We start from the raw sequence: 27,853 nt of genomic DNA, 5'->3' as shown, positions 1-27,853 counted from the left end.
TATTGCTTTCTCTCTCTCTCTCTCTCTGGGTCTAGTCATAAACTTAATATTAATAGTTTTATTCTGGTCTCAGACCGGCCAAGCGGACAAGCCCCCTGCACCAACACAGGATTTGAGCGAAGTTTGGATCCATTACCAACAGGCCTGAATTTAGTGCCTGTCACAAACACATCATTGTGCGCAATAATTCACAGCCCATTCGATGAGGAACCTGGGAAAAGGCTGAAATCTATTTAAAAAAATGACGTACCTTAAAAAAGGTAAGCTGTATTTAGCTATTTTTTTAGCCTCCAGTCTGTCTCCAGAGGCCTAGTGAGGAAAGGCTCTGGTAAAAGGGAAGCCAAACGTGCGTTTCTCCAGCTCCTTTCACCACCGCAGAATGTCCCAAAGTGCTTCACAGCCAATGAAATGCTTTCTTTGAAGTGTGGTCACTGTTGTAATGTAGGAAATGCGTCAGCCAATTACAGCACAGCAAGCTCCCACAAACAGCAATGTTATAATGACCCAGATCATCTGTTTTAGTGATGTTGGGTGAGGGATAAATATTGGCCCCAGGACACCAGGGAGAACTCCCCCGCTCTTCTTCAAAATAATGGCCATGGGATCTTTTATATCCACCTGAGAGGGCAGATGGGGCCTCGGTTTAACGTCTCTTCCAAAAGACAGCACCTCCGACAGTGTAGCGCTCCCTCAGCACTGCCTCTTCAATAGTGCAGCGCTCCCTCAGTACTGCCTCTCCGACAGTACAGCACTCCCTCAGTACTGCCCCTCCGACAGTGCAGCGCTCCCTCAGCAATGGAGTATCTGCCTAGATTTTTTTGTGCTCAGGTCTCTGGAGTGGGACGCGAACTTACAACCTTCATGACACACGAGTGCTACCCACTGAGCCACAGCTAACACTGGGACACGTTTAGAGGGAAATTGGGAGAAGAAAATTGCTTTCAAAGCAATGGAAATGCAGCCATGGATTAATATTAATGAGGGGGCGGAGACATGGATTTGCAGGCATGAATATTAAGCAGGAGCAGGACTATAAAGCTGGTGGACTTTGTGAGGAGAACGGTGCACCTTCGAAGCAATCGGACTGGCTGCATTGCAGAAACCGTCTGCTGGTTGCATGCAACTGTATTTGCAAAGGGGGTATCGACCCTCTTACTGACCTGCACCTTTCTTTTGCACGCCCCAAGTTGTGGTGACGATGGCTCCCAAGGACAAGAAGTCTTGCGGGCAGGTGATGGATGAGTGGAGGGAGTTTCTGTGGAACTCCAGGACGCAAGAGTTCATGGGCAGGACCGGGACCAGCTGGGGTGAGTTTTTTCTCAAAGCAAACTGGGCTTCTTATATATAATCTTTGCAACAGCAGCAACAACCAGAAAAAGAATATGGCCTGCGGGCTTGGGTTGGGTTTGCATGCAACAGGGACTTCAAAGTCCTGCTCCAGATCTTCCAGAACTGCGCCTGTGGACCCCATGTTGGGTCTGAGAGTTTGAGAAGGGGGTGAGCTTTGCGAGGGGCGGGGGTGTTACCTGTGCAAGATTGCCAACTGATTGCTGGAAGGGGATTAAATGTCTGCAGGAAAGGGTTGTTGGGTGGTTGGGGAGTTTGGGAACATGTTGGAACCCTGCCAGGTAGACCCCCATACCCCTCACTTCCAAGATAAGTGAAGCTTGTGAGCTCCCCTTGTGTTAATCTTTGTTGGGTGAGCAGCCTCCAATACAGGGGCCAGACCCTCCAATACAGGGGCCAGACCCTCCAATACAGGGGCTAGACCCCCAATAAAGGGGCTAAGTGCCCCAATACAGGGGCCATCACCCCATAAAGGGGTAGAACCCCCCTGCTCCCCCCCACCCCCAGCCCATAAGAAAAGTTATGGAGAGTTCCCAAGACTCTGTGCCCACTGCCCTGGGCACATGAGGGCAGAGATCTGATGACCCTGGGGATTTGCCCCTTTCCCCCATCCCTGGGTGTGGAGGTCCCCCCCCACCCTGTATGAGATGGGATGGGATGGCAAGGGGTGTCTACAGTGTTCTGGGTTCAGTTTCTTGTGGGAGCATCAAGGCAGGACACTGGCAACCTCACGCTCTTAAAATGTTCATGAGGGTAAAATGTGGATGAGGGTTTAAAAAAAAAAAATTCTCGGTTGCTTGTGTGGTTCCCAATGTCAGCTCTCCTTGTACTGCCTGAAACCGGTTCAGCATGTGTGTGTGTGTGTGAGTATGTAATAATCTGTCTTTTGCCTGTGGCCCAGAGATTCACCGCTTTAAATACAATACTTCAGGACACCTCTCCTCTGTGATGAGAGAGACAGACAGAGAGTGAGCGAGAGACAGAGAATGAGTATTTTTACTGCAAACTAATAGGATCTGGAATTGTCGCTGTATAACCCAGGCAGCTGCTGCCAGATTGCGCCCACCAGATGGGTTTTAATCCCACGAAGACCTAAATCTTTCTTGCGTCTCGTGTATAAAGCCCAAAAAATTACAAATGGAGCGGATTTATAGAGCCCCTCCTCGCAACTCTCAAACACCCAGAGGGTGGTGGGGGTCTGGAACCCACTGCCTGGAAGGACGGTGGAGGCAGAAACCCTCACCACATTTAAAAAGGACTTGGATATGCGCTTGAAGTCTCCATAGCCACAGACACGGTGTGGTGTGATCAGGGCACGCCTCACTGAAGCTCCATAAGCCCCAGTCTTGGAGGGCAGGAGTCTCACTCGACCGCGATTAAACCCCCCTCACCCGCTCACCACCTCCCACCACTGCCTTGGCAAACCTCCTGTCACCATTTGGTGTCAGCGTGAGGAATAGCTGCATGGGCAAGGGGCACTTCACCCGAGCAAGAGTCATGTGGGCTTGTGTTCCCTCGAGTGTAGAATATTCAGGGGTGATCTAAATGAGGTCTTTACGATGAGTAAAGGAGTTGATAGGACAGATAGAATGGTTACTGCACAGAAGACTTGCATTTATATAGCGTCTTTCATGACTACCAGATGTTTCAAAGCTCTTTACAACCAATGAAGTACTGTTTTTTGAGTGTAGTCACTATTGTAATGTGGGAAACGTGGCAGCCAATTTGCGCACAGCAAGCTCCCACAAACAGCAATGTGATAATGACCCAGATCATCTGTTTTAGTGATGGTGATTGAGGGATAAATATTGGCCCCAGGACACCGGGGATAACTCCCCTGCTCTTCTTCGAAATAGTGCCCTGGGATCTTTTACGTCCATCTGAGAGCAGGCAGGGCCTCAGTTTAATATCTCATCTGAAAGACGGCCCCTCCGACAGTGCGGCGCTCCCTCGGTACTGCCCCTCCGACAGTGCGGCGCTCCCTCGGTACTGCCCCTCCGACAGTGCGGCGCTCCCTCGGTACTGCCCCTCCAACAGTGCGGCACTCCCTCGGTACTGCACTGGAGTGTCAACTTCGATTTTAATTGTGCTCAACTCCCTGGAGTGGGACTTGAACCCATAACTTTATGACTCAGAGGTGAGAGTGCTGCCCACTGAGCCACAGCTGATACACAGGCCATTCGGCCTGTGCCGGCTCTCTCTCTCCCCCGCCCTTTCCTCATAGCCCTGCAAATTAATTTTCCTCAGGTATTTATCCAATTCCTCTCTTGAAAGCCACAATTGAGTCTACCTCCACCACCCTCTCAGGCAGTGCATTCCAGATCCTAACCACTCGCTGTGTTTTTAAAAAAAAAAAGCTTTTCCTCGTGTCGCCTATGGTTCTTTCACCTTAAATCTGTGTCCTCTGATTCTCGACCCTTCTGCCAATGGGAACAGTTTCTCTCTATCTATCTACGCTGTCGAAACCCCATCATGATGGAGAGAAACTATTGCCTCTGGTGGGGGGAGTCCAGAACAAGGGCGCGTCACCTTAAAATTAAAGCCAGGCCGTTCAGGGTGATGTCAGGAAGCACTTCTTCACACAAAGGGCAGTGGGAATCTGGAACTCTCTCCCCCAAAAAGCTGCTGAGGCCATGGGGGCAATTGGAAATTTCAAAACTGAGATTAGATTTTTGTTGGGTATTAAGGGTTAAGGAACCAAGGTGGGTAGATGGGGTTAAGGTACAGATCAGCCATGATCTGGTTGAATGGCGGAACAGGCTCGAAGGACCGAATGGCCTCCTCCTGTCCCTATGGGTTAACCCCTTCAGGAGGGGAGGAGACTGAAATAGAGGAAATTAAATACAGGAGTGTAACCCAAGGTTAAACATCAGCCAGCCTGGCTTGGGCCAAATGCCAGTTCAGGCTGTTCAGTAAGTGCAAAGCGTATTAAAGCTGAAATCATTATTCATCAGCGTATTAATCTGTGTGCGGGAGCTGTACCGAGGTACAATACACCGCATTATACGATTCATCAAAGCAAGTGTGGTGCTTGGCAGTTGTTGCGCTATAACCTGGGCATAATCGGCCCCCTCCGACCACCACCCCGCCCCCCACTGCCATCGGCAATATTGCTGCTTCTTGGGGATGCCACGAGTTTGTGATGAGACTGCACGGGAAACATGGTCCAGCCCGTACACTGCAGTGTCGTCTGCCCGACGGGCTCGGTTCACACCGGCAAGTAAATGAGAAATGCAGACCAGGTTTGAGTCCTCCTCTTTTTTTAATTCATTCACGGGATGTGGGCGTCGCTGGCAAGACCGGCATTTATTGCCCATCCCTAATTACCCTTGAGAAGGGGGTGGTGAGCCGCCGGCTTGAACCGCTGCAGTCCGTGTGGTGAAGGTGCTCCCACAGTGCTGTTAGGGAGGGAGTTCCAGGATTTTGACCTAGCGACGATGAAGGAAAAACCGATATATTTCCAAGTTGGGATGTTGTGTGTGACTTGGAGGGGAACTTGCAGGTTGTAATGTATTTGCTTCATGGGTTCTTTGTTTAAGAATTCACAGCAATGGAACTAGTTGGTTTAATAGCAAAGGTTTAACAATCACATTGCACATTACCAGTTCATCCACCAGGCTCACAACCACGTGCCCCATCGTGGATCCCCCGAACCCAACTGGCTGGGGTTTTATTGAGTCTTGTGAACATCACGTGACTGGCTAAGCCACTCCCAACTTAACAGCTCTACAATTATTTTAAGTTGAACCTATCAAGTGTCCCTGATTAAAGGGGCACTAAAACCAACCAATAAACAAATTCAACTTTGGACATTAAACTGATCAAATTAAAATTTGGTTGACGGGGGTGATGATGCATTCTAGTCCCTCCGGTATTCATCTCTTGCGGAAGGCCGCGAGCGTACCAGTGGACACCGTGTTCTCCAGCTCCAGGGACACCTGGCTCGGATGTAACCGCGGAAGAGAGGCAGGCGGTCGGGCAGAACGACCCCCTTGACGACCTGCTGCCTGGACTGGCTGATGGCCCCCTTGGCCATGCCCAGGAGCAGTCCTACGAGGAGGCCTTCCGACCTGCCCGGTCCCCTATGCACAGGGTGCACAAAGATCAGGAGCGAGGGACTTAAGTGCAACCAGAATTTGAGGAGCAGCCCCTTTAAATAATGGAAAAGGGGATGCAACCTCACACATTTCGTAAAAACATGGAACACGGACTCTTCCAGACCGGAGAAATTACAGGCGGCCTGGGAGCCCGTGAACCGAGTTTAAAAACTTATTGCACGGGACTGCTCTGTGCACCACCGTCCAGGCCAAGTCCCCAATAAATAGAGGGAAGACTTCCGCGTAGCGTGCTCTCCATTGGGGACCACCACCTCCTCCGGACGGCAAGATGGTGCGCCATGGCGTGTCCGGATGGCAGACGAGGATGGCAAAGTGGAGAGTGCAAAAAGAATTTCCCTGACTGGGAATCGAACTCGGGCCACGGCAGTGAGAGCACCAAATCCTAACCACTAGACTACCAGGTAATACTAATATAGATGAAAGCAAAGTCCCACTGGAGTCGGACACAGGATCTCATGTTTACTCATCAGGCATTTTAACCAACTAAGCCACAGAGCCAAAGCTCATTTTCAACAGCTCTACAAACCTGTGAGCATCCTCACAGGTGCTTACATTACAGAGGTGATGGTGTTCCCATGCGCCTGCTGCCTTGTTCCTTCTAGCTGGTGGTAGAGGTCACGGGTTTGGGAGGTGCTGTCGGAGAAGCCTTGGCGAGTTGCTGCAGTGCATCTTGTAGATGGTGCATACTGCATGTGCTTGCTGTTAAGATTATGTGGCTCATGGTGGCTACTGCTGGGTCTCCGATCCAGGAGACTGGGAGGAGGAAAATCAGCCAAGGTTCCCACACTCCACGCTGGACGTGAAGAGGCCCCACAGTTCAACTCTTGCTCTCTCAGGTCAAGTAAGGCACATCAATGAACCAGATGGGTTTTTACGACAATCCAGTAGTTTCCTGCTCACCATTCCTAACACTAGCTTTTTATTCCAGATTTATTTAATTAACTGAATTTAAATTCCCCAGCTGCAGTGGTGGGAGTTGAATGTGTGTCAGTGGATCATTAGTCCAGGTCTCTGGATTACTGGTCCAGTGACATAACCACTATGCTACTGTTCCCCTGTGCCGGCTGCATACTAGAGCCATCTGCACTGATCCTATTCTCCTTAATCCTTCTTTAATATTTGCCTTCTTCAAATATTTGTCTGATAAGAACATAAGAATTAGGAGCAGGAGTCAACCATTCGGCCCCTCGAGCCTGCTGTAGCCCTTCTGCCCAGTTTAGGATTCCTCTCCAACCACGGATAACGTCCTAAGGCGTTTCACAGGAGTGTAAATTTGACAACGAGCCACGTAAGGAGATATTGGGGCAGGTGACCAAAAGCTTGGTCAAAGTGGTAGGTTTTAAGGAGCGTCTTTAAAGGAGGAGAGAGGGGAAGGGGTTTATGGAGGGAATCCCAGAGCTTGGGGCCCAGGCAGCTGAAGGCACGGCTGTCAATGTTGGAGCGATGGAAATCGGGAGATGGGCAAGTGGGCAGAATTGCAGAACAGATATCTCGGGCGGTGTTGAGCTGGAGGAGGTTACAGAGAAAGGGAGGGGCGAAGGCCATGGAGGGATTTGAAAATGAGGATGAGAATTTTAAAATCAAGGTGTTGCCGGACTGGGAACCAGTGTGGGTCAGCAAGCACAGGGGGCGTTGGGCGAGCGGGACTCGGTGCGAGTTAGGACACGGGGCAGCAGAGGTGTTGGATACAGAGCCATTCCAACCAATTGAGGTTCCAGTTATGTGTCAAAGATTCCCCTGACATGATGTAAATGGTGTCCTGGCCAGTATTTCAATTTCAAATTTTAGTTTAATTTGTCAGTTAGTGCCCCCCACCCCCCCCCCCTTAGCCAGGGCGCACTTGTATAATTTGTGTTTTTAGTGCCTGCAAAAAAAAAAAACAAGGGGGCACTTGCTTGAAAGTGTTTGGAGTGTGCCCCCACCCCGCCCCCTCCCCCTTAACCAGGTGGCACTTGATTAAAGTGCACAACTAAAATAGTTGTAGAGCTGTTGAGACTGGAAGAGTCCGTGTTCCACGTGTATGTTCAGTGTGTGAGGTTGCAGCCCCTCTTCCATTATTTGAAGGGGCGGCTGCTCAAATTCTGGTTGCACTTCGGTCCCACGCTCCTGATCTTTGGGCACCCTGTGCGGAGGGGAGCGGGCAGGTCGGAGGGCCTCTTCGTAGGACAGCTCCTGGGCATAGCCAAGGGGGCCATCAACCAGTCCAGGCAGCGGGCGGTCGTTCAGCCTGACTGCCTGCCAGGTGTCCCTGGAGATGGAGCATGCGGTGTCCACCGGTAGGCTTGCGGCCTTCCGCGAGAGATGGGCGCCGGAGGGACTGGAGTGCATCATCACCCCCGGGAACAGAATTTTACTTTGAGCTAAGTTTCTGCTAAAGTTTAATTTCTAAACTTATGGGTTCTAGTGCCCTTGCCAAAAGAGGGAATTTGATTTAAAGTTTACTTTAAAATAGTTGTTGAGTTGTGAGTGGCTTAGCCAGTCACGTGATGTTCACAAGACTCCATAAATGGCAGCCAGTTGGGTTTGGGGGATCCACGATCAGGCAGCTGGTTGTGAGCCTGGTGTAACGGACTCCCAGGCTGCCTGCAATTTCTGCGGTCTGGAAGAGTCCGTGCTCCATGTTTTTATGGAGTGTGCGGGGTTGCAGTCCCTCTTCCATTATTTGAAGGGGCGGCTGCTCAAATTCTGGTTGCACTTCAGTCCCACACTCCTGATCTTTGGGCACCCTTGCGGAGGGAAGCGGGCAGGTCGGAGGGCCTCCTCGTAGGACTGCTCCTGGGCATGGCCAAGGGTGGCCATCAGCCGGTCAAGGCAACGGGCGGTCGAGGGGGCCGTTCAGCCCGACTGCCTGTCTCTCTCCTGCGGTTACATCCGAGCCAGGGTGTCCCTGGAAGTGGAGTACGCGGCATCCACCGGTACGCTCGCGGCCTTCCGCGAGAGGTGGGCGCCGGAGGGACTGGAGTGCATCATCACCCCCGGCAACCAAATTTTAATTTGATCATTTAAGTTTAAAGTTTAATTTGCTGGTTTTAGTGTATAAGTTGTGTGTTGGTGCCCTCAAAAAAAAAGGGGCACTGAAAAAACTGTTATTTTGGAGTGTGACCCCCCCCTTGTCGAGGGCATTTATTTAAAGTGCACAACTAAAATAGTTGAACTGGTAATGTGTGGTTCGATTGTTAAACCTTTGCTAATAAACCAACTAGTTCATAATAGCAATGTGTTGCGTTGAATTCTTAAGCAAAGAGCCCATGAAGCAAATACATTCCAGCCACATTGGCTGTGAAGTGCTTTGGGACGTCCTGAGATGGTGAAAGGCGCTGTCGAAATACAAGTCTTTCTTTAGCTCTGACTGCGCAGGCTGGGATGTTGTGACGGGGTTGTGATGGGAGCAGGGGTGGAAAGAACTGATTAACCTAGTAATCTCAGTCGCCCACCAACAATGTGACTCAACGCTGTTGGAGGGATCAGAGTTCAAGCCTTGAAGTGGGCTGAAACATTGTGTTTTGTTTACATCCTCTCTCCACCCCAGAGAATGTTTACACCCGACACACACACACCATTAATTGCTCAACTAGTTATGTGTCGGGACTCGCTAGCTGCACTCTGCCCTCTCTCTGGCCTTCTGACTTTTACCCTCCGTGGCTAACGAGCCCAGTGATCATCCTCTTTGGTAATATAGGACACTGCTACAATCCGGATCCACACCACCTTCAACATTCACTCCCTCCACCACCGGCGCACCGTGGCTGCAGTGTGCACCATCTACAAGATGCACTGCAGCAACTCACCAAGGCTTCTTTGGCAGCGTCTCCCAAACCCGCAACCTCTACCATCTAGAAGGACAAGGGCAGCAGGCGCATAGGAACACCATCACCTCCACGTTCCCCTCCGAGTCATCCTGACTTGGAAATATATCGGCCGTTCCTTCATCGTCACTGGGTCAAAATCCTGGAACTCCCTCCCTAACAGCACTGGGAGCACCTTCACCACACGGACTGCAGCGGTTCAAGAAGACGGCTCACCACCACCTTCTCAAGGGGCAATTAGGGATGGGCAATAAATGCCGGCCTTGCTAACGACGCCCACATCCCAGGAATGAATGAAAAGCAACCTCTGCTTGTTTACACTGGCAAAATCAATGCTCCCCCTTTCCCCAATGACCGAAGCCTAGAAAGATGAGTTGGTACTTGGGCTGGTAATAGTTCAGATATCGTAAGAACATAAGAATTGGGAGCAGGAGTCGGCCATTCGACCTCTCGAGCCTGCTCCGCCATTCAATAAGATCACAGCTGATCGAAGATCTCAATTCCACTTTCCTGCCTGATCCCTCAATTTCCCTTAATATCCAAAAATCTATCGATCTCAGCCTTGAATATACTCAATGACTGAGCCGCCACAGCCCTCTGAGGCAGAGAATTCCAAAGATTCACCACCCTCTGAGTGAAGAAATTCCTCCTCATCTCAGTCCTAAATGGCCAACCCCTGAGACTGTTTCCAGATCTTGCACCAGTAGCAAAATCGACATTGTGTGTCAATGGTGGCCCTGGTCCCCCATCCTATCGGACGCGACCTTGATTTTCGGGATGCAGCCGATAGCAACAGAGCCGTAAAGCACTTTGGGACTTTCCTTCATTGACAGCAGGCACCTTTACGTTGGAAACAGTTTAGCCATTAGTTTCTACAGCGCCTTTCACCACCTCAGGACGACCCAAAGCGCCTCACAATCAATGAAGTATTTTTTGAAGTGTGGTCACTGTTGTAATGTAGGAAACACAGCAGCCAATTTGTGCACAGCAAACTCCCACAAACAGCGATGTGATAATGATCAAATAAGCTGTTTTAGTGATGTTGGTTGAGGGATAAATATTGGCCCCGGGGAGAACTCTCCCCTGCTTTTCTTCAAAACAGTGGCCATGGGATCTTTTACATCCAACAATGGCAGACGGGGCCTCAGTTTAATATCCTCTCCGACAGTGCGGCGCTCCCTCAGTACTGCCTCTCCGACAGTGCGGCCCTTCCTCGGTACTGCCTCTCCGACAGTGCGGGCGCTCCCTCAGTACTGACTTTGTTAATGGTGGTCAGTTAGGGAGAATTAGAGGTCATCTACCATATTTTTCATGGAGTGGCCTTGCTACAGGTTGTGTTCTGATAGAAACATAGAAAATAGGTGCAGGAGTAGGCCATTCGGCCCTTCGCGCCTGTACCATCATTCAATAAGATCATGGCTGATCATTCACCTCAGTACCCCTTTCCTGCTTTCTCTCCATACTCCTTGATCCCTTTAGCTGTAAGGGCCATATCGAACTCCCTGTTGAATATATGTAACGAACTGGCATCAACAACTCTCTGCGGTAGAGAATTCCACAGGTTCACAATTCTCTGAGTGAAGAAGTTTCTCCTCATCTCGGTCCTAAATGGCTTACCCCTTATCCTTACCCCTGGTTCTGGACTTCCCCAACATTAGGAACATTCTAACCTGTCCAGTCCCGTCAGAATTTTATATGTTTCTATGAGATCCCCTCTCATTCTTAACTCCAGTGAATACAAGCCCAGTCGATCCAGTCTCTCCTCATATGTCAGTCCTGATGGACGGGTGTTTGCAAAACAGTAAACTACTAAGAGAAATATGTCTTGCATCGATGATCAGGCACTGGCTGAAATTCAGTCTTCTCGCTCCTTCTTGCTATCGTATTTCCAATGCCAAGTATAGTAGATACAGTTACCTGCCCTCTCGGGTGGATGTAAAAGATCCCACGGCCACTATTTCAAAGAAGAGCTGGGGAGTTCTCCCCGGCGTCCTGGGGCCAATATTTATCCTCAACCAACATCACTAAAACAGATTATCTGGGTCATTATCACATTGCTGTTTGTGGGAGCTTGCTGTATACAAATTGGCTGCCGTGTTTCCCACAATACAACAGTGACGACATTCCAAAAGTACATCATTGGTTGTTATTCACTTTGAGACATTCAGTGGTTGTGAAAGTCGCTATATAAATCCAAGTCTTTCTCCCTCTCTCCCCCTTACCTCCTGTAGTGCTCGCTGTCAATTGCAGTATTGGATTGGGCGCTCTTAGAAACGTCTTTGAGCAAATGTGACGTTGAGTGGTCCCCGGCGGCCATATTGTATAAACAGGAAATGCTGCCGTTTGACAGATAATCTTCTTTTTGGTCCAAATGGAAGAAAGTTTACTTATAAACAAGCCGTGCAAGGTGCAAGGTCCCCCCGCGCTGCTGAGCGTGCTTGTACCAGCCTGGGCCGGAGATTGGGGGAGGCCTTGCTCTCGGTCTCCGTGCTTATCCGCTGGGCTGGCGACTATCTGGTCCGGATGCTATCCCCCTCAATCCCGCTGGGAGGTCTATGTTCACACACCCATACCAGGTGAGGATGGGATTGGGTGTCGAGCCTCCGTTCTGGAACTCACTGCTACATGCAGCGGTGAAGCAGTTCACATTCAAGTGGAGGCTAGGTGCACATGTGAGGGAGAAGGGAATCGAGGGAGACGGGAAAAGAAGCCAGTGAAGTAGCTTTTTATTGAAGTGCAGTCGCTGTTGTAAATTAGGAAACGCGGCAGCCAAATTTCTGCATAGCATGCTCCTACAAACAGCAATAAGGTAATGAGCAGTTCATGTGTTTTAATGAAGTTGGTCGAAAGATAAATATTGGCCTCAGGACACCGGGGAGAACTCCCCTACTCTTCTTCGAAATAGTGCCGTAGGATCTTTTACATCCGCCTGAGGGAACGGACGGGGCTTTGGTTTAACATCTCATCCGAAAGACGGCACCTCCGACAGTCACGCGTTGCTCCCTCAGCACTGCTCCTCCGACAGTGCAGCGGTCCCTCAGCGCAGTCCCTCAGTACTGCCCCTCTGACAGTGCGGCGCTCCCTCAGTACTGCCCCTCTGACACTGCTGCACTCCCTCAGTACTGCACTGAGTGTCCGCCTGGATTTTTGTGCTCAAGTGTCTGGGGCTGGACTAGTACCCACAACCTTCTGTCTCAGAGGCGCGAGAGCGCCCCACTGAGTCACAGACACCATACCATGAGGCGGAAGTGCAGTGACCGTTACATAGGCAGATGCAGGGAATGTTTTGCCATAAGCGATTTTCCGCAAATGGCAGTGAGGTGTATAACGTACGAACATAAGAATTAGGAGCAGGAGTTGGCCATTCGTTCTGTCGAGTCTGCTCCGCCATTCAATAAGATCTTGGCTGATCCCCTACCTCAACTCCACTTTCCTCATATCCCTTGATTCCCTTAATATTCAAAAATCTATCGATCTCTGTCTTGAAGTGGAGGGTAACCAATGTAACCCCATTTTTTAAAAAAGGAGGGAGAGAGAAAGCATGGAATTATAGACCGGTCAACCTGACATCGGTAGTGGGTAAAATGATGGAATCAATTATTAAGGATGTCATAGCAGCGCATTTGGAAAGAGGTGACATGATAGGTCCAAGTCAGCATGGATTTGTGAAAGGGAAATCATGCTTGACAAATCTTCTGGAATTTTTTGAGGATGTTTCCAGTAGAGTGGACAAGGGAGAACCAGTTGATGTGGTGTATTTGGACTTTCAGAAGGCTTTCGACAAGGTCCCACACGAGATTAGTGTGCAAAGTTAAAGCACATGGGATTGGGGGTAGTGTGCTGACGTGGATTGCGAACGGGTTGTCAGACAGGAAGCAAAGAGTAGGAGTAAATGGGTACTTTTCAGAATGACAGGCAGCGACTAGTGGGGTACCGCAAGGTTCTGTGCTGGGGCCCCAGCTGTTTACATTGTACATTGATGATTTAGACGAGGGGATTAAATGTAGTATCTCCAAAGTTGCGGATGACACTAAGTTGGGTGGCAGTGTGAGCTGCGAGGAGGATGCTATGAGGCTGCAGAGTGACTTGGATAGGTTAGGTGAGTGGGCAAATGCATGGCAGATGAAGTATAATGTGGATAAATGTGAGGTTATCCACTTTGGTGGTAAAAACAGAGACAGACTATTATCTGAATGGTGACAGATTAGGAAAAGGGGAGGTGCAACAAGACCTGGATGTCATGGTACATCAGTCATTGAAGGTTGGCATGCAGATACATCAGGCGGTTAAGAAAGCAAATGGCATGTTGGCCTTCATAGCGAGGGGATTTGAGTACAGGGGCAGGGAGGTGTTACTACAGTTGTACAGGGCCTTGGTGAGGCCACACCTGGAGTATTGTGTACAGTTTTGGTCTCCTAACTTGAAGGACATTCTTGCTATTGAGGGAGTGCAGCGAAGGTTCACCAGACTGATTCCCGGGATGGCGGGACTGACATATCAAAGACTGGATCAACTGGGCTTGTATTCACTGGAGTTCAGAAGAATGAGAGGGGATCTCATAGAAATGTTTAAAATTCTGACGGGGTTAGACAGGTTAGATGCAGGAAGAATGTTCCCAATGTTGGGGAAGTCCAAAACCAGGGGTCACAGTCTAAGGATAAGGGGTAAGCCATTTGGGACCGAGATGAGGAGAAACTTCTTCACCCAGAGAGTGGTGAACCTGTGGAATTCTCTACCACAGAAAATTGTTGAGGCCAATTCACTAAATATATTCAAAAAAGAGTTAGATGTAGTCCTTACTACTAGGGGGATCAAGGAGTATGGCGAGAAAGCAGGAATGGGGTACTGAAGTTGCCTGTTCAGCCATGGCGGTGCAGGCTTGAAGGGCCGAATGGCCTACTCATGCACCTATTTTCTATGTTTCTGTTTGAATATACTCAGCAACTGAGCCTCCACAGCCCTCTGGGGCAGAGAATTCCAAAGATTCACCACCCTCTGAGTAAAGAAATTTCTCCTCATCTCAGACCATTCTGTGGTGGTGTTGATGGTTGGTAGAATAAGGAATGCCAGCTTTGCACATCAAGTCCAGGTAACGGACAGACTCGAACCCTCACCGAATGTTGCTGACCAAACGAACCACGGTGAGATATTGGAGTCCGTTGTTTGGTGTGACACTGCGGGCTTTTTTGATGGGAGACATTGCACAGACAAGCAAGCCACGTGCTGCGTACAAAAGCCAGGATTACCTCCCTGTCCACCTTGCACAGAATCGAAGGTTGCCAACTTTGGTGGCCTGGATTCCTGGGAGCTTTCGTCACATGACCTCCCTCCCTCAACAGCCGCACCCAAACTCTCCCGCCATTGGTTGGCCAACACGTCCATCCTTCTGGGGCCCTGCCTTCCCATGGCCAATTCGAAAGCCGATTGGATGATTCTTGACTGTCAGTTGAAACATCCCCGCCCCCAGCCCCTACAATCATCAATAATCAAAAGTGTTCAAAGAAAATGGGGGGGAACATTTGTTTAAAAGCACCAATGGTTTTTCGGTACCCAGGTCTTTGCACGCAGCAGGGTCCTGGCAGTCTAATCTTCAATTCCTGGCGACTCCAGGCCAATCCTGGAGGGTTGGGAACCCCTAGCCTTTCCAGCTGATCCGATTAAATCGCTGTAACAATTCGAGGTTGTCATTTTGCTGTCATTTAAGCGCCCAGACTCCGAGCTGGTGAGAGAACACTTTGAATTTTGGGGGTAAGTTACATTGAAGGGGAGGGGGCTGACTTTAGTTCGTGGTAAATTTGCAATAATATTGTAAATATCTTTTTATACTTTGCAGCAAATGTGGGAGGGGTGGGGGGGTGGGTGGATGTGGAAATCCCCCCCCCCCCCCCCCAAGGTTACGATACATCAGTGCTATTTGCACACAAGGGCAGCAATATTTAACATTTTTCACTCTGGCACAACAACAACCTGTATTTATATAGAGCCTTTTAAAGTAGTGAAATGTCCCAAGGTGCTTCACAGGAGTATGAGATTAAATATTTGACACCGAACCGCATAAGTAGAAATTGTGGCAGGTGACCTAAAGCTTCTTCAGAGGTAGGTTTTAAAGAGCATCTTGAAGGAGGAAAGACAGGTAGAGAGGTGGAAAGGTTTAGGGAGGGAGTTCCAGAACTTGGGGCCCAGGCAACAGAAGGCACGGCCATTGATGGTTGAGCGATTATAATCAGGGATGCTCAGGAGGGCAGAATTAGGAGCGCAGACATCTCGGAGGGTTGTGGGGCTAGAAGAGATTAGAGATAGGGAGGGGCGAGGCCATGGACGGATTTGTAAACAAGAATGAGAATTTTGAAATCTAAGCACACAGGAAGCCATTCAACCCCTCGAGCCTGTTCCGCCATTCAACTAGATCAGGGCTGATCTGTATCTTAACTCCCATCTACCCGCCTTGGTTCCCTATCCCTTAATACCCTTGCCCATCAAAAAATCGATCAATCTCAGTTTTGAAATTTCCAATTGACCCCCGGCCTCAACAGCTTTTTGGGGGAGAGAGTTCCAGATTCCCACTTTGTGAAGAAGTGCTTCCTGACATCATCCTGAATGGCCTGGCTCTAATTTTAAGATGACGTCCCCTTGTTCTGGACTCCCCCCCCCCCCCCCCCCCCCCCCCCCACCACCCACCCGAGGCAATAGTTTCTCACTCTCTCTACCCCATCAACTCCTTTAAACCCCTCGATCAGATCGCCCCTTAATCTTCTACACTCGAGGGAATACAAGGCCAGTTTGTCATTTAACCCTTTCAGCCCCGGGTATCGGTCTGGTGAATCTGCACCGATTTCCACCTCCGAGGCCATGGATTTTTGGATGGCTGGATTTTTGCCCCTTATTGAAACATCAACACTAGAAATGAGACACTCCCCCACCTCCACTCGCCCAGCGTCAGCGTATCTACGTTCCACATTGTGCCTAGCTGAAGGTTCGAAATTCCGTGGGGAAAGCGTGAGCTGAGAACGCACAGCTTCCTGCTCCTGGGTAAACAAGATCCAGGAATGTTTCCGAACCAGCGACACTTGGTGAGGTGGGGGTTTGGTCTAGCAATTACTGTGGGGTTTCCCTCTGGGCAGTGTGCAGTAAACATTGTGAAACAACCTAAAGAGGCTGTGAAGAAAGTGCAAAGAAAGATTTACTAGGATGATAACGGTTAGAACCTGTCTGCTCCATCAGGAATGGCTGAACAGACTGGGGCCCTTCTAATGAGAAGGCTGAGGAGTGACCAGGTAAGAGTTTTTTAAAATGATGACGGAGTTTGATAGGGTAGATGTAGAGAAGATGTTTCCAGTTGTGGGGAGACCAGAACCTGGGGCCATCAATATAAGATAGTCAGTAATAAATCCAATAGGGAATTCAGGAGAAACTTCTTCACCCAGAGAGTGAGAATGTGGAACTCGCTGCCACAGGAGTGGTTGAGGCGAATAGTATCGATGCATAGAAACATAGAAAATAGGTGCAGGAGTAGGCCATTCGGCCCTTCGAGCCTGCACCGTCATTCAATATGATCATGGCTGATCATTCCCTCAGTACTCCTTTCCTGCTTTCTCTCCATGCATTTTAGGGGAAGCTGGGGGAGAAAGGAATAGAAGGATATGGTGATGGGGTGAGATGGAGAGGGATGGGAGGGGGCTGGTGTGGAGCATAAACCCTGGCACGGAGCGGTGGGGCCCAATGACCTCTTTCTGTGCGGTACTCTCGATAAAAAGGCACGCTCACCAGATCAGATAAAGACAGACTTGGATATATACAGCACCTTTCACGACCACCGGATGTCTCAAAGCGCTTTACAGCCAATGAAGCATTTTTGAAGTGTAGTCACTGTTGTAATGTGGAAAACGTGGTAGCTAATTTGCGCACAGCAAGCTCCCACAAACAGCAGTGTGATAATGATCAGATAATCTGTTTTTGTTGTGTTGATTGAGGGATAAATATTGACCCCAGGACACCAGGGATAACTTCCCTGCTCATCTCCGAAATAGGGCCATGGGATCTTTTACGTCCACCTGAGAGCAGACGGAGCTTCAGTTTAACGTCTCATCCAAAAGATGGCCCCTCCGACAGTGCGGCGCTCCCTCAGCATTGCCCCTCCGACATGGCGGCACTCCCTCAGTACGGCCCTTCCGACAGTGCGGCGCTCCCTCAGTACTGAAGTGGACCCACAACCTTCTGCCTGAGTCGAGGTTGCTACCCACTGAGACGCAGCTGACACTGCGGAGTGCCAGGCGGAGGCACTGGGTTTGTTTGCAATATTGCTACACCGGCATCCTGAGGATCTCATTCCCAGTGGTGTGCGAATAGCCTTTGCTAGAACCTGAATGGGAAAGGATTGTACCAGCACTGAAAGATGCGCACTAATCCTTTGCAATGTTCTCTTGCAGCGCTGATTCTGCTCTTCTATGTGGTGTTTTACGCCTTCTTGACTGGTCTCTTCAGCCTGACCATGTGGGTGATGCTTCAGACTGTGAACGAATATACTCCGAAATATCAAGACCGTATCACAAACCCAGGTAACGGGTCGGAGCTCGGGGCAACGACTGAAGGCTAACACGGCAGCAAACACATCCAGCCCCAGGTTCTGAACGCCGCACAATAATCCCATTGCATTCTGTTCATAAGGTCTATTCTTTTCACGGAGAGTTAAGGAACGGGAAGAGGCCCATTCAGCCCCTCGAGCCTGTTTCATTGGGAACAGGAGCATGGCCGACACCTGATCCTAATTCTCATGTTCTTAAATTCTGTGCACGATGGCTGGTACCAATGCCATGATTTGAAGGTTTAGTACTCTTTGGTATTTGTAATGTGTGCGCCCCTGAGCGTGCTCAGAGGTCTGCGGAGCTGTTGAGTTGAGTGCCTTAGTCAATCACGTGATGTTCACAAAACTCAATAAAACCCCAGCCAGTTGGGTTCGGGATCCACGATGAGGCAAGTGATTGTGAGCCTGGTGGATGAACCGGTAATGTGTCGTGTGATTGTTAAACCTTTTGCTAATAAACCAACTAGTTCTCAATAGCAATGTGTTGCTATGAATTCTCAAGCAAAGAACTCCTGAAGCAAATATTTTATAACATTCTTGGGCAAGCTAGTCATGAGCTGCGTTTCTCATTGTAGGCCTCATGATCCGCCCGAGAACGGAAGGTCTTTTTGTTGGTTTCAACGTGTCACACGGAGTTACCTGGCTGAGTTACGTCAACGCCCTCAATACTTACCTCGACTGTAAGTAGATGTCACGGAACAACCTTTACTGACTTTCCCTCACGGTTTCTGATCGCACCCCCCCCCCCTCCACCCCACCCAAATGACATTTCCATAAGAAATGGAAGCAGGAGTCGGCCATTTGGCCCCTCAAACCTACTCCGCCATTCAATAAGATCATGGCTGATCTGATCCTGGGCTCAACTCCACTTCCCTGCCCGCTCCCCATAACCCTTGACTCCCTTACCATTCAAATATCTGTCTATCTCCACCTTAAATATATTCAATGACACAACCTCCACAGCTCTCTGTGGTAGAGAATTCACAACCCTCAGAGGAAATTCCTCCTCATTTCCATTTTAAATGGGTGACCCTTTATTCTGAAACTATGCTCCTTAGTTCTAGTTCCCCCACGAGAGGAAACATTCTCTCTGCATCTACCCTGTCAAGCCCCCTCAAAATCTTGTACATTTCAATAAGATCACCTTTCAGTCTTCTAAACTCCAATGAGTACAGGCCCAACTTGCTCAAGCTTTCTTTACATGACAATCCCTTCATCTCCGGAATCAACCTAGTGTATCTTCACTGAACTGCCTCCAATGTAAGTATATCCTTCCTTAAATAAGGAGAACAAAACTGTACACCGTACTCCAGGTGTGGCCTCACCAATACCCTGTACAGTTGCAGCAGGACTTCTCTGCTTTTATACTCTATCCCCCTTACAATAAAGGCCAACATTCCATTTGCCTTCCTAATTACTTGCTGTACCTGCATACTAACTTTTTGTGTTTCATGCACAAGAACCCCCAGGTCCCTCTGTACCGCAGCATTTTGTAATCTCTCCCCATTTAAATAATTTATTTTTTATTCTTCCTACCAAAGTGGAAAACCTCACACTTTCCCATATTATATTATACTCCATTTGCCAAATCCTGCCCACTCACTGAGCCTGTCGATATCCCTTTGCATCCTCCTCACAACTTGCTTTCCCACCTATCTTTGTATCATCAGCAAATTTGGCTACATTACACTCGGTCCTTTCATCCAAGTCATTGATATAGATTGTAAATAGTTGAGGACCCAGCACAGATTTGTGCATCTTGCGCGGGATGGTGTGGGGCAGGGACGGACGGTTCATGTGGAATGACTCTCCACTTCGTCTCTTCGTTCTTCTAGCCTACAACGACAGTATCCAGGTCTCGAGCAATGACGTGTGCCAGCCCGGGGTGTACTACTTGCAAGAGGATAGTGGGGGTGTGCGGAACACCCCCAAGAGGTCCTGCCAGTTCAATCGAACCATGCTGGGCCAGTGCTCAGGCCTCGTAGACAAGACTTACGGCTACGGTGAAGGGAAGCCTTGCATTCTCATCAAGCTGAATAAGGTGAGTTGGCGGACGTCTTGAACATAAGAAATCAGAGCAGTGCATCCTGTTGATGGTATACACTGCAGCCGCGGTGCGCCGGTGGTGGAGGGAGTGACTGTTGAGGGTGGTGGATGGGGTGCCAGTCAAGCGGGCTGTGTTGTCCTGGATGGTGTCGAGGTTCTTGTGTGTTGTAAGAAGCATGAGCCTAAAAGCATTGGGAGTTTTAAGACGCTTTATGCATTTCTGTTCGTTTCCCATTTAGACATTGCGGAACTAGCCACCAGTTCAAATGTAGGTAGGTTTTATTCCTTTCCCAGTTTCTCCTGCAAGTGGAAATTCCTGGTGGGTATAGTTCCACTCCAGAGACTTGAAGACAAAATCCAGGCTGACACTTCCAGTGCCAGTGCTGAGGGAGCGCCGCACTGTCGGAGGGGCAGTACTGAGGGAGCGCCGCACTGTCGGAGGGGCAGTACTGAGGGAGCACCGCACTGTCGGAGGGGTCGTGCTGAGGAAGCGCCGCACTGTCGGAGGGGCAGTACTGAGGGAGCGCCGCACTGTCGGAGGTGTCGTCTTTCGGATGAGACGTTAAACCGAGGAGGCCCTGTCTGCCCTTTGGGGTGGGCGTAAAAGAACTCAGGGCTATTTGGAAGAAAAGCGGGGGAGATCTCCCCGGTGTCCTAGGGCCAATATTCATCTCCCAAGCATCACTAAAAAACAGATTATCTGGATCATTCTCATTGCTGTTTGTGGGAGCTTGCTTGTGCGCCAATTGGGGTTTCTTACAGTACAACTGTGACTACACTCTGTTCCCTTTTCCCTTTGTGCTTTCAGATCATTGGCTTCCTGCCCGGGGAAGGGAAAACTCCCTACGTGTCCTGCGAAGGAAAGGTTAGTCATTTGCTGAACACGTTTTAATATTTTTGTCCGCTGCGTTTGACCATTTTCTTCATCACGGGAAGTTGGCCTGGAACGCCGTTAACCCTCTCTGCTTCATTCCATCCCTTTCTGCTCTCGTACATCCCAATGGACGGGAATGGAAGGTTAAATATAACCAAACGGAGTGGGTAAGACGTTCAAAAAGTTACCTGGATAAACTAGATAGCAGAGAGTGCGCTTGGTTTGGCAATGAATCAACACAGCTTATCCTGTAGCCTGTCAGTCATAGTTGACCCTTGACCTTTAGATAACGGGGCCTGGATTCCGTGTCTCGGGCCAGTGAAGGCTTCTAGATTGCTACATGGAGCCCAGTTGCCCCCACAACTAAGGCTTCCTACGCGAATCTTCATTCCTCTGGCCTTGACATTAGCTCCATTAGTGTGCATATTAAGATTAACCATTGGTTCGATCCCAACTGGAGCCTGGTGTCCAATTCTGCGCACCGCACTTTAGGAAGGATTTGAAGGCCTTGGAGAGGGTGCAGAAAAGATTTACGAGAATGGTTCCAGGGATAAGGGTACTTCAGTTACGTGGATAGACTGGAGAAGCTGGGGTTGTTCTCCTCGGAGCAGAGAAGGTTGAGCGGAGATTTGATCGGGGTGCTCAAAATCATGAGGGGTCTGGACAGAGTAGATCGAGAGAAACTGTTCCCATTGGCGGAAGGATCGAGACCAGAGGACACAGATTTAAAGTGATTGGCAGACGAACCAAAGGCGACACGAGGGAAAAACTTTTTACGCAGCGAGTGGAATGTGCTGCCTGAGAGGGTGGTGGAGGCAGACTCAATCGTGGCTTCCAAAAGGGGAATTGGATAAGTGCCTGAAGGGGAAAAAAAATTGCAGGGCTGCGTGGAAAGGGCGGGGAAGTGGGACTGGCTGAAGTGCTCTTGCAGAGAGCCGGCACTGACTCAACGGGCCGAATAGCCTCCTACTGTGCTGTAACTGTTCTGTGATTAACCCTCCCAGATGCTAAAGGGCCAGGGGCCCACAATGTTGCAACATGCTTAAGGAAAGCAAAAAAAAATGACCCTAACTTCATTCAGCAAAAGATTTCACCCAACGGCAGAGGGCTGTCATTTTAGTGGCCGTTGGCGGTAAACAACAGCGCCTTTAACATAGCTTAAAAATGTCCCCAGGCACTTCACACAATCATTATTTGACACCGAGCCACATGAGATATTAGGGATAGATTGTTGTTGTTAATCCCTAGAGGGTTGGTGACACTAACTAGGCCCCAGGCTTGGGAAGCGATGCCACGGGATACGAGGTGCGTTTGCTTCACAGGGAGCGATTATCAAACAAGATTTTGACACCGAGCCACATGAGATATTGGGGACAGGCAACCAAAAGCTTGGTCGAAGAGGGAGGTTTTACAGAGTGTCTTTAAGGAGGAAAGAGAGGCGGAGAGGTTGAGGGAGGGAATTCCAGAGCTTGGCGCCTAGGTAGCTGAAGGCACGGCTGCCAATGGTGGAGCGATGGAAATCGGGGGATGGACATGAGAATTGGAGGAGTGCAGAGATCTCCAGGGGTGGGGGCGGTTGTAGGGGCTGGAGGAAGATCTCGTTATTATTCGGGGATATTGACGGTGAACAGGTTGGTACTTATCGCCTAGTGCTTGTTTGGCCTGCGTACACATCGCATTCTTGTTGTTGAGACAGGTCAACACCGCACAGTGTGGGTTGTTTTGAGGCTGAATATGAAGGCTGTTATTGCATCAACTCTTTGGCAATCCCCAACTTGACAAAGCTTTAGGGGATAGGACCAGAATTCTCCAGAGATTACAAGGCGGGCTGGGATGAAGGAGACTCTTAACTTCTTCTCATTGTTCAGTTAATTTCCTGTGTAACAGGACTGGAGCAATCTGAAGTGTTTTTTTTTAATTGAGATGTCCTGTTCATCTAGAAAAGGATGCATATCTCGATCCAGTATGCCTGGCTAATCCTGCTCAGTGTATCAATTCAGGAACCTCCTTCCTCTTCCTCACCGCTCTTATTTCCAGCCATGGACCTGGCCACAACTCTCAATCTTCTCCTATTGGTTCAGTGGGTCGCACTCTCCTGAGTCAGAAGGCCGTGGGTTCAAGCCCCACTCCAGAGACTTGAGCAATAATCTAGGCCGAAACTCCCCTTGCCAGTACTGAGGGAGTGCTGCACTGTCGGAGGGACAGTACTGAGGGAGTGCTGCACTGTCGGAGGGGCAGTACTGAGTGGGCGCCCCACTGTCAGAGGGGCAATACTCAGGGAGCGCCGCATTGTTGGAGTTGCCTTTTTTGGATGAAACGTTAAACCGAGGCCCCGTCTGCTCGTTCAAGTGGACGTAAAAGATCCCACGGCCACTGTTTCAAAGAAGAGCAGGGGAGATCTCCCCGATGTCCTAGGGCCAATATTTATCCATCAACCAACATCACAAACAGATTATCTAGTCATTATCACATTGCTGTTTGTGGGAGCTTGCAGTGCGCAAATTGACTACCACGTTTCCGACATTACAACAGTGACCACACTTCAAAAAAAGGACTTAATTGGCTGTAAGCGCTTTGGGATGTCCTGAGGTGGTGAAAGGTGTTGTAGAAATACAGGAACTGCAATTGAGGATGTAACGAGCAAGTGGATAAAGGGGAATCAGTAGATGTTGTGTATTTGGATTTCCAGAAGACATTCGATAAGGTGCCACATAAAAGGTTACTGCACAAGATAAAAGTTCACGGGGTTGGGGATAATATATTGGCATGGACAGAGGATTGGCTAACTAACAAAAAACAGAGTTGGGATAAATGGGTAATTTTCAGCTAAGCAAGCTGTAACTAGTGGGGTGCCACAGGGATCAGTGCTGGGGCCTCAACTATTTACAATCTATATTAATGACTTGGATGAAGAGACAGAGTGTAATGTCGCCAAATTTGCTGTTGGTACAAAGATAGGTGGGAAAGCAAATTGTACGGAGGACGCAGATAATCTACAAATGGATATAGATAGGCTAAGTGAGTGGGCAAAAATTTGGCAGATGGAGTAAAATGTGGGAAATTGAGGTAAATTGTAAGGAAAAATAAAAAAGCAAGAGATTCCAAAATGCTGCATTACAGCGGGACCTGGGGGTCCTTGTACATGAAACACAAAGTTAGCATGCAGGTACAACTAATCAGGAAGGCAAATGGAATGTTGGCCTTTATTGCAAGGGGAATGGAGTATAAGAGTAGGGAAGTCCTGCTCCAACAGTACAGGGCGTTGGTGAGACCACACCTGGAGTACTGCGTACAGCTTTGGTCTTATTTAAGGAGGGATATACTTGCAATGGAGGCAGTTCAGAGAAGGTTCACGAGGTTGATTCCTGAGATGAAGAGGTTGTCTTATGAAGAAAGGTTGGACCTATACTCTTTGGGAGTTTAGAAGAATGAGAGGTGATCTTCTTGAAACGTACAAGATTTTGAGGGGGCTCGACAGGGTAGATACAGAGAGGATGTTTCCCCTCGTGGGGGAATCTAGAACTAGGGGGCATTGTTTAAGAATAAGGGGTCACCCATTTAAGATGGAAATGAGGAGGAATTTCTTCTGAGGGTCGTGAATCTGTGGAATTCTCTACCCCAGAGAGCTGTGGAAGCTGGGTCATTGAATATATTTAAGGTGGAGATAGACAGATTTTTGAGCGATATGGGGAGCGGGCAGGAAGTGGAGTTGAGGCCAAGATCAGATCTGCCATGATCTTCTTGAATGGCAGAGCAGGCTCGAGGGGCCAAATGGCCGACTCCTGCTCCTATTTCTTATGTTTTTATGTTCTATAAGTCTTAATTGTAAAATATCACTTCACAATTTTGTGTACAACCAAATGTCTAAATTAAGCTCCTGATTGTGCCAACAGTTGACACGAGTGACTGAAATGTCTTTTTTTTAATCTTTGTACCCTCCTCGTTTAGACCAAAGACATGACTAAAGTTCACGAGCTGAATTATTTCCCTCCCAATGGAACACTGGACCTGATGTACTTCCCGTATTACGGGAAAAAGGCGCACGTGAGTACAACGGCTTTGGATTCTCGACCCTTCCGCCAATGGGAACAGTTTCTTCTATCTACTCTGTCTAGATCCCTCATGATTTTGAACACATCTTTCAAATCTCCTCTCGACCTTCTCCGGTCTCAGGAGAACAACCCCAGCTTCTCCAGTCTATCCACGTAACTGAAGTTCCTCATCTCTGGAATCTTTTCTGCACCCTCTCTAAGGCCTCCATGTCCTTCCTAAAGTGCGGTGCCCAGAATTGGACACCATACAATGTGGTTGTTGAGAGGTTTAGGGAGGGAATTCAAGAGCTTTGTGCTTCGGCAGCTGAAGGCATGGCCACCAATGGTGGAGATATGGAAATTGGAGGGGTGGGCGTGGGGGGATGCGCATGAGGCCGGAATTGGCAGAGCATTAGGCAGGAGATCAGTCGGCTGTCCTCTTTGGATACTAACTCCCAGCAATAAGGAAGGCAAATGGTATGTCGGTCCTTTATTGCAAAGGGGTTGGAGTATAAGAGTAAGGAAGTCCTGCTATAATTGTACAGGGCCTTGGTGAGACCACACCTGGAGTACTGTGCACCGTTTTGGTCTCCTTATCCAAGGAAGGACATACTTGCCTTGGAGGCGGTGCAATGAAGGTTCACTAGATTACTTCTTGGGACGAGAGGGATGTCTTGTGATGAGATTGTGTAGATTGGGCCTATACTCTTGAGTTTAGAAGAATGAGGTGTGATCTCATTGAAACATACAAGATTCTGAAGGAGATTGACAGGGTGGATGCTGAGAGGTTGTTTTCCCCCGGGCTGGAGAGTCTAGAACCAGGGGTCACAGTCTCAGGATAAGGGGCCGGCCATTTAAGACTGAGATGAGGACGAATTTCTTCACTCAGAGGGTGGTGAATCTTTAGAATTCTCTGCCCAGAGGGCTGTGGAGGCTGAGTCTGTGAATATATTCAAGACTGTGGTCGATAGATTTTTGGAATCTAGGGGAATCGAGGGAGCGAGTGGGAAAGTAGAGTTGAGGTTTAGATCAAATCAGCCATGATCTCATTGAATGGTGGAGCAGGCTTGAGGAGCCAAATGGCCTGCTCCTCCTATTTTAGCAATGGGGAACATGGAGATGGCAGAAACTCTGAACAAATATTTTGTATCAGTCTTTACGGTAGAGGACATTAACAATATTCCGACAGTGGATAGTCCTGGGGCTATAGGAGGGGAGGAACTTAAAACAATCACAATCACAATCACTAAGGAGGTGGTACTCAGTAAGATAATGGGACTAAAGGCAGATAAATCCCTTGGACCTGATGACTTGCATCCTAGGGTCTTAAGAGAAGTAGCGGCAGGGATTGTGGATGCATTGGTTGTAATTTTCCAAAATTCCCTGGATTCTGGGGAGGTCTCAGCAGATTGGAAAACTGCAAATGTAACTCCTCCATTTAAAAAAGGAGACAGACAAAAAGCAGGAAACTATAGAACAGTTAGCCTAACATCTGTGGTTGGGAAAATGTTGGAGTCCATTATTAAAGAAGCAGTAGCAGGACATTTGGAAAAGCAAAATTCGGTTAGGCAGAGTCAGCATGGATTTATGAAGGGGAAGTCATGTTTGACAAATTTGCTGGAGTTCTTTGAGGATGTAATGAACAGGGGAACCAGTGGATGTGGTCTATTTGGACTTCCAGAAGGCATTTGACAAGGTGCCACATAAAAGGTTACTGCACAAGATAAAAGTTCATGGGGTTGGGGGTAATATATTAGCATGGATAAAGGATTGGCTAACTAACAGAAAACAGAGAGTCAGGATAAATGGTTCATTCTCTGATTGGCAACCAGTAACTAGTGGAGTGCCGCAGGGATCAGTGCTGGGACCCCAACTATTTACAATCTATATTAATGACTTGGAAGAAGGGACTGAGTGTAACGTAGCCAAGTTTGCTGACGATACAAAGATGCAATGTGTGAGGAGGACACAAAAAAATCTGCAAAAGGACATAGACAGGCTAAGTGAGTGGGCAAAAATTTGGCAGATGGAGTATAATGTTAGAAAGCGTGAGGACTTGCACTTTGGCAGAAAAAAATTCAAAGAGCAAGTTATTATTTAAATGGAGAAAGACTGCAAAGTGCCGCAGTACAGAGGGACCTGGGGGTACTTATGCATGAAACACAAAAGGATAGTATGCAGGTACAGCAAGTGATCAGGAAGGCCAATGGAATCTTGGCCTTTATTGCAAAGGGGATGGAGTATAAAAGCAGGCAAGTCTTGCTACAGCTATATAAGGTATTGGTGAGGCCACACCTGGAATACTGCATGCAGTTTTGGTTTCCATATTTACGAAAGGATATACTTGCCTTGGAGGCAGTTCAGAGAAGGTTCACTAGGTTGATTCTGGGGATGAGGGGGTTGACTTATGAGGAAAGGTTGAGTAGATTGGGCCTCTACTCATTGGAATTCAGAAGAATGAGAGGTGATCTTATTGACACGTATAAGATTGAGGGGGTTTGACAAGGTGGATGCAGAGAGGATGTTTCCACTGATGGGGGAGACTAGAATTAGAGGGCATGATTTTAGAATAAGGGGCTGCCCATTTAAAACAGATGAGGAGAAATTTTGTCTGAGAGTTGTAAATCTGTGGAATTTGTTGCCTCAGAGCTGTGGAAGCTGGGATATTGAATTAATTTAAGGCAGAAATGACCGTTTCTTAAACGATAAGGGATTATGGGGAGGGGGCGGGGAAGTGGAGCTGAGTCCATGATCAGATCAGCCATGATCTTATTGAATGGCAGAGCAGGCTCTAGGGGCTGCATGGCCTACTCCTACTCCTATTTCTTATGTTCTTATTATTTCTTACGTTTTTATCCCCTGTGCCGCAGGTGAACTACACCCAGCCCTTGGTGGCTGTGAAGTTTGTGAACATAACCAACAACGTTGACATCAGCGTCGAGTGTAAAGTGTACGGGTCGAACGTGAAGAACGACGATGAGCGGGATCGATTCGTGGGCAGGGTGGTCTTCACGCTGAACATTGGCTCGAATGGAGCTGGCTCCTCCTAA

At 48.7% G+C, this 27,853-nt stretch overlaps 2 protein-coding genes across 2 annotated transcripts in view; one reads left to right on the top strand and one right to left on the bottom strand.

Moving 5' to 3' along the window:
• The window catches only part of LOC139232700 (solute carrier family 35 member G3-like), a 261,262-nt gene that overhangs the window by 171,807 nt on the left and 61,602 nt on the right, over positions 1 to 27,853 (bottom strand). The gene's annotated exons all lie outside the window — the stretch shown is intronic.
• On the top strand, positions 1,199 to 27,853 carry LOC139233015 (sodium/potassium-transporting ATPase subunit beta-2-like). The gene is made up of 8 exons (XM_070863521.1): positions 1,199 to 1,307; positions 17,698 to 17,826; positions 18,428 to 18,532; positions 19,688 to 19,893; positions 20,707 to 20,763; positions 20,981 to 20,983; positions 24,721 to 24,816; positions 27,674 to 27,853. The coding sequence occupies exons 1-8, from the start codon at positions 1,199 to 1,201 to the stop codon at positions 27,851 to 27,853; spliced, it is 885 nt and encodes a 294-aa protein (XP_070719622.1).

This window comes from Pristiophorus japonicus, chromosome 20, assembly GCF_044704955.1.
Source record: "Pristiophorus japonicus isolate sPriJap1 chromosome 20, sPriJap1.hap1, whole genome shotgun sequence".
NCBI lineage: Eukaryota > Metazoa > Chordata > Chondrichthyes > Pristiophoridae > Pristiophorus > Pristiophorus japonicus.
This window is presented reverse-complemented; position numbering and strand designations above follow the sequence as displayed.

What these genes read in the sequence shown, in the direction of transcription:
- LOC139233015 (XM_070863521.1), top strand. Translation starts at nt 1,199, where the DNA reads ATGGCTCCCAAGGACAAGAAGTCTTGCGGGCAGGTGATGGATGAGTGG. An exon ending in AGACCGTATCACAAACCCAG is followed by an intron (nt 17,827 to 18,427) that starts GTAACGGGTCGG and finishes TTCTCATTGTAG; the next exon opens with GCCTCATGATCCGCCCGAGA. An exon ending in TTCTCATCAAGCTGAATAAG is followed by an intron (nt 19,894 to 20,706) that starts GTGAGTTGGCGG and finishes TTGTGCTTTCAG; the next exon opens with ATCATTGGCTTCCTGCCCGG.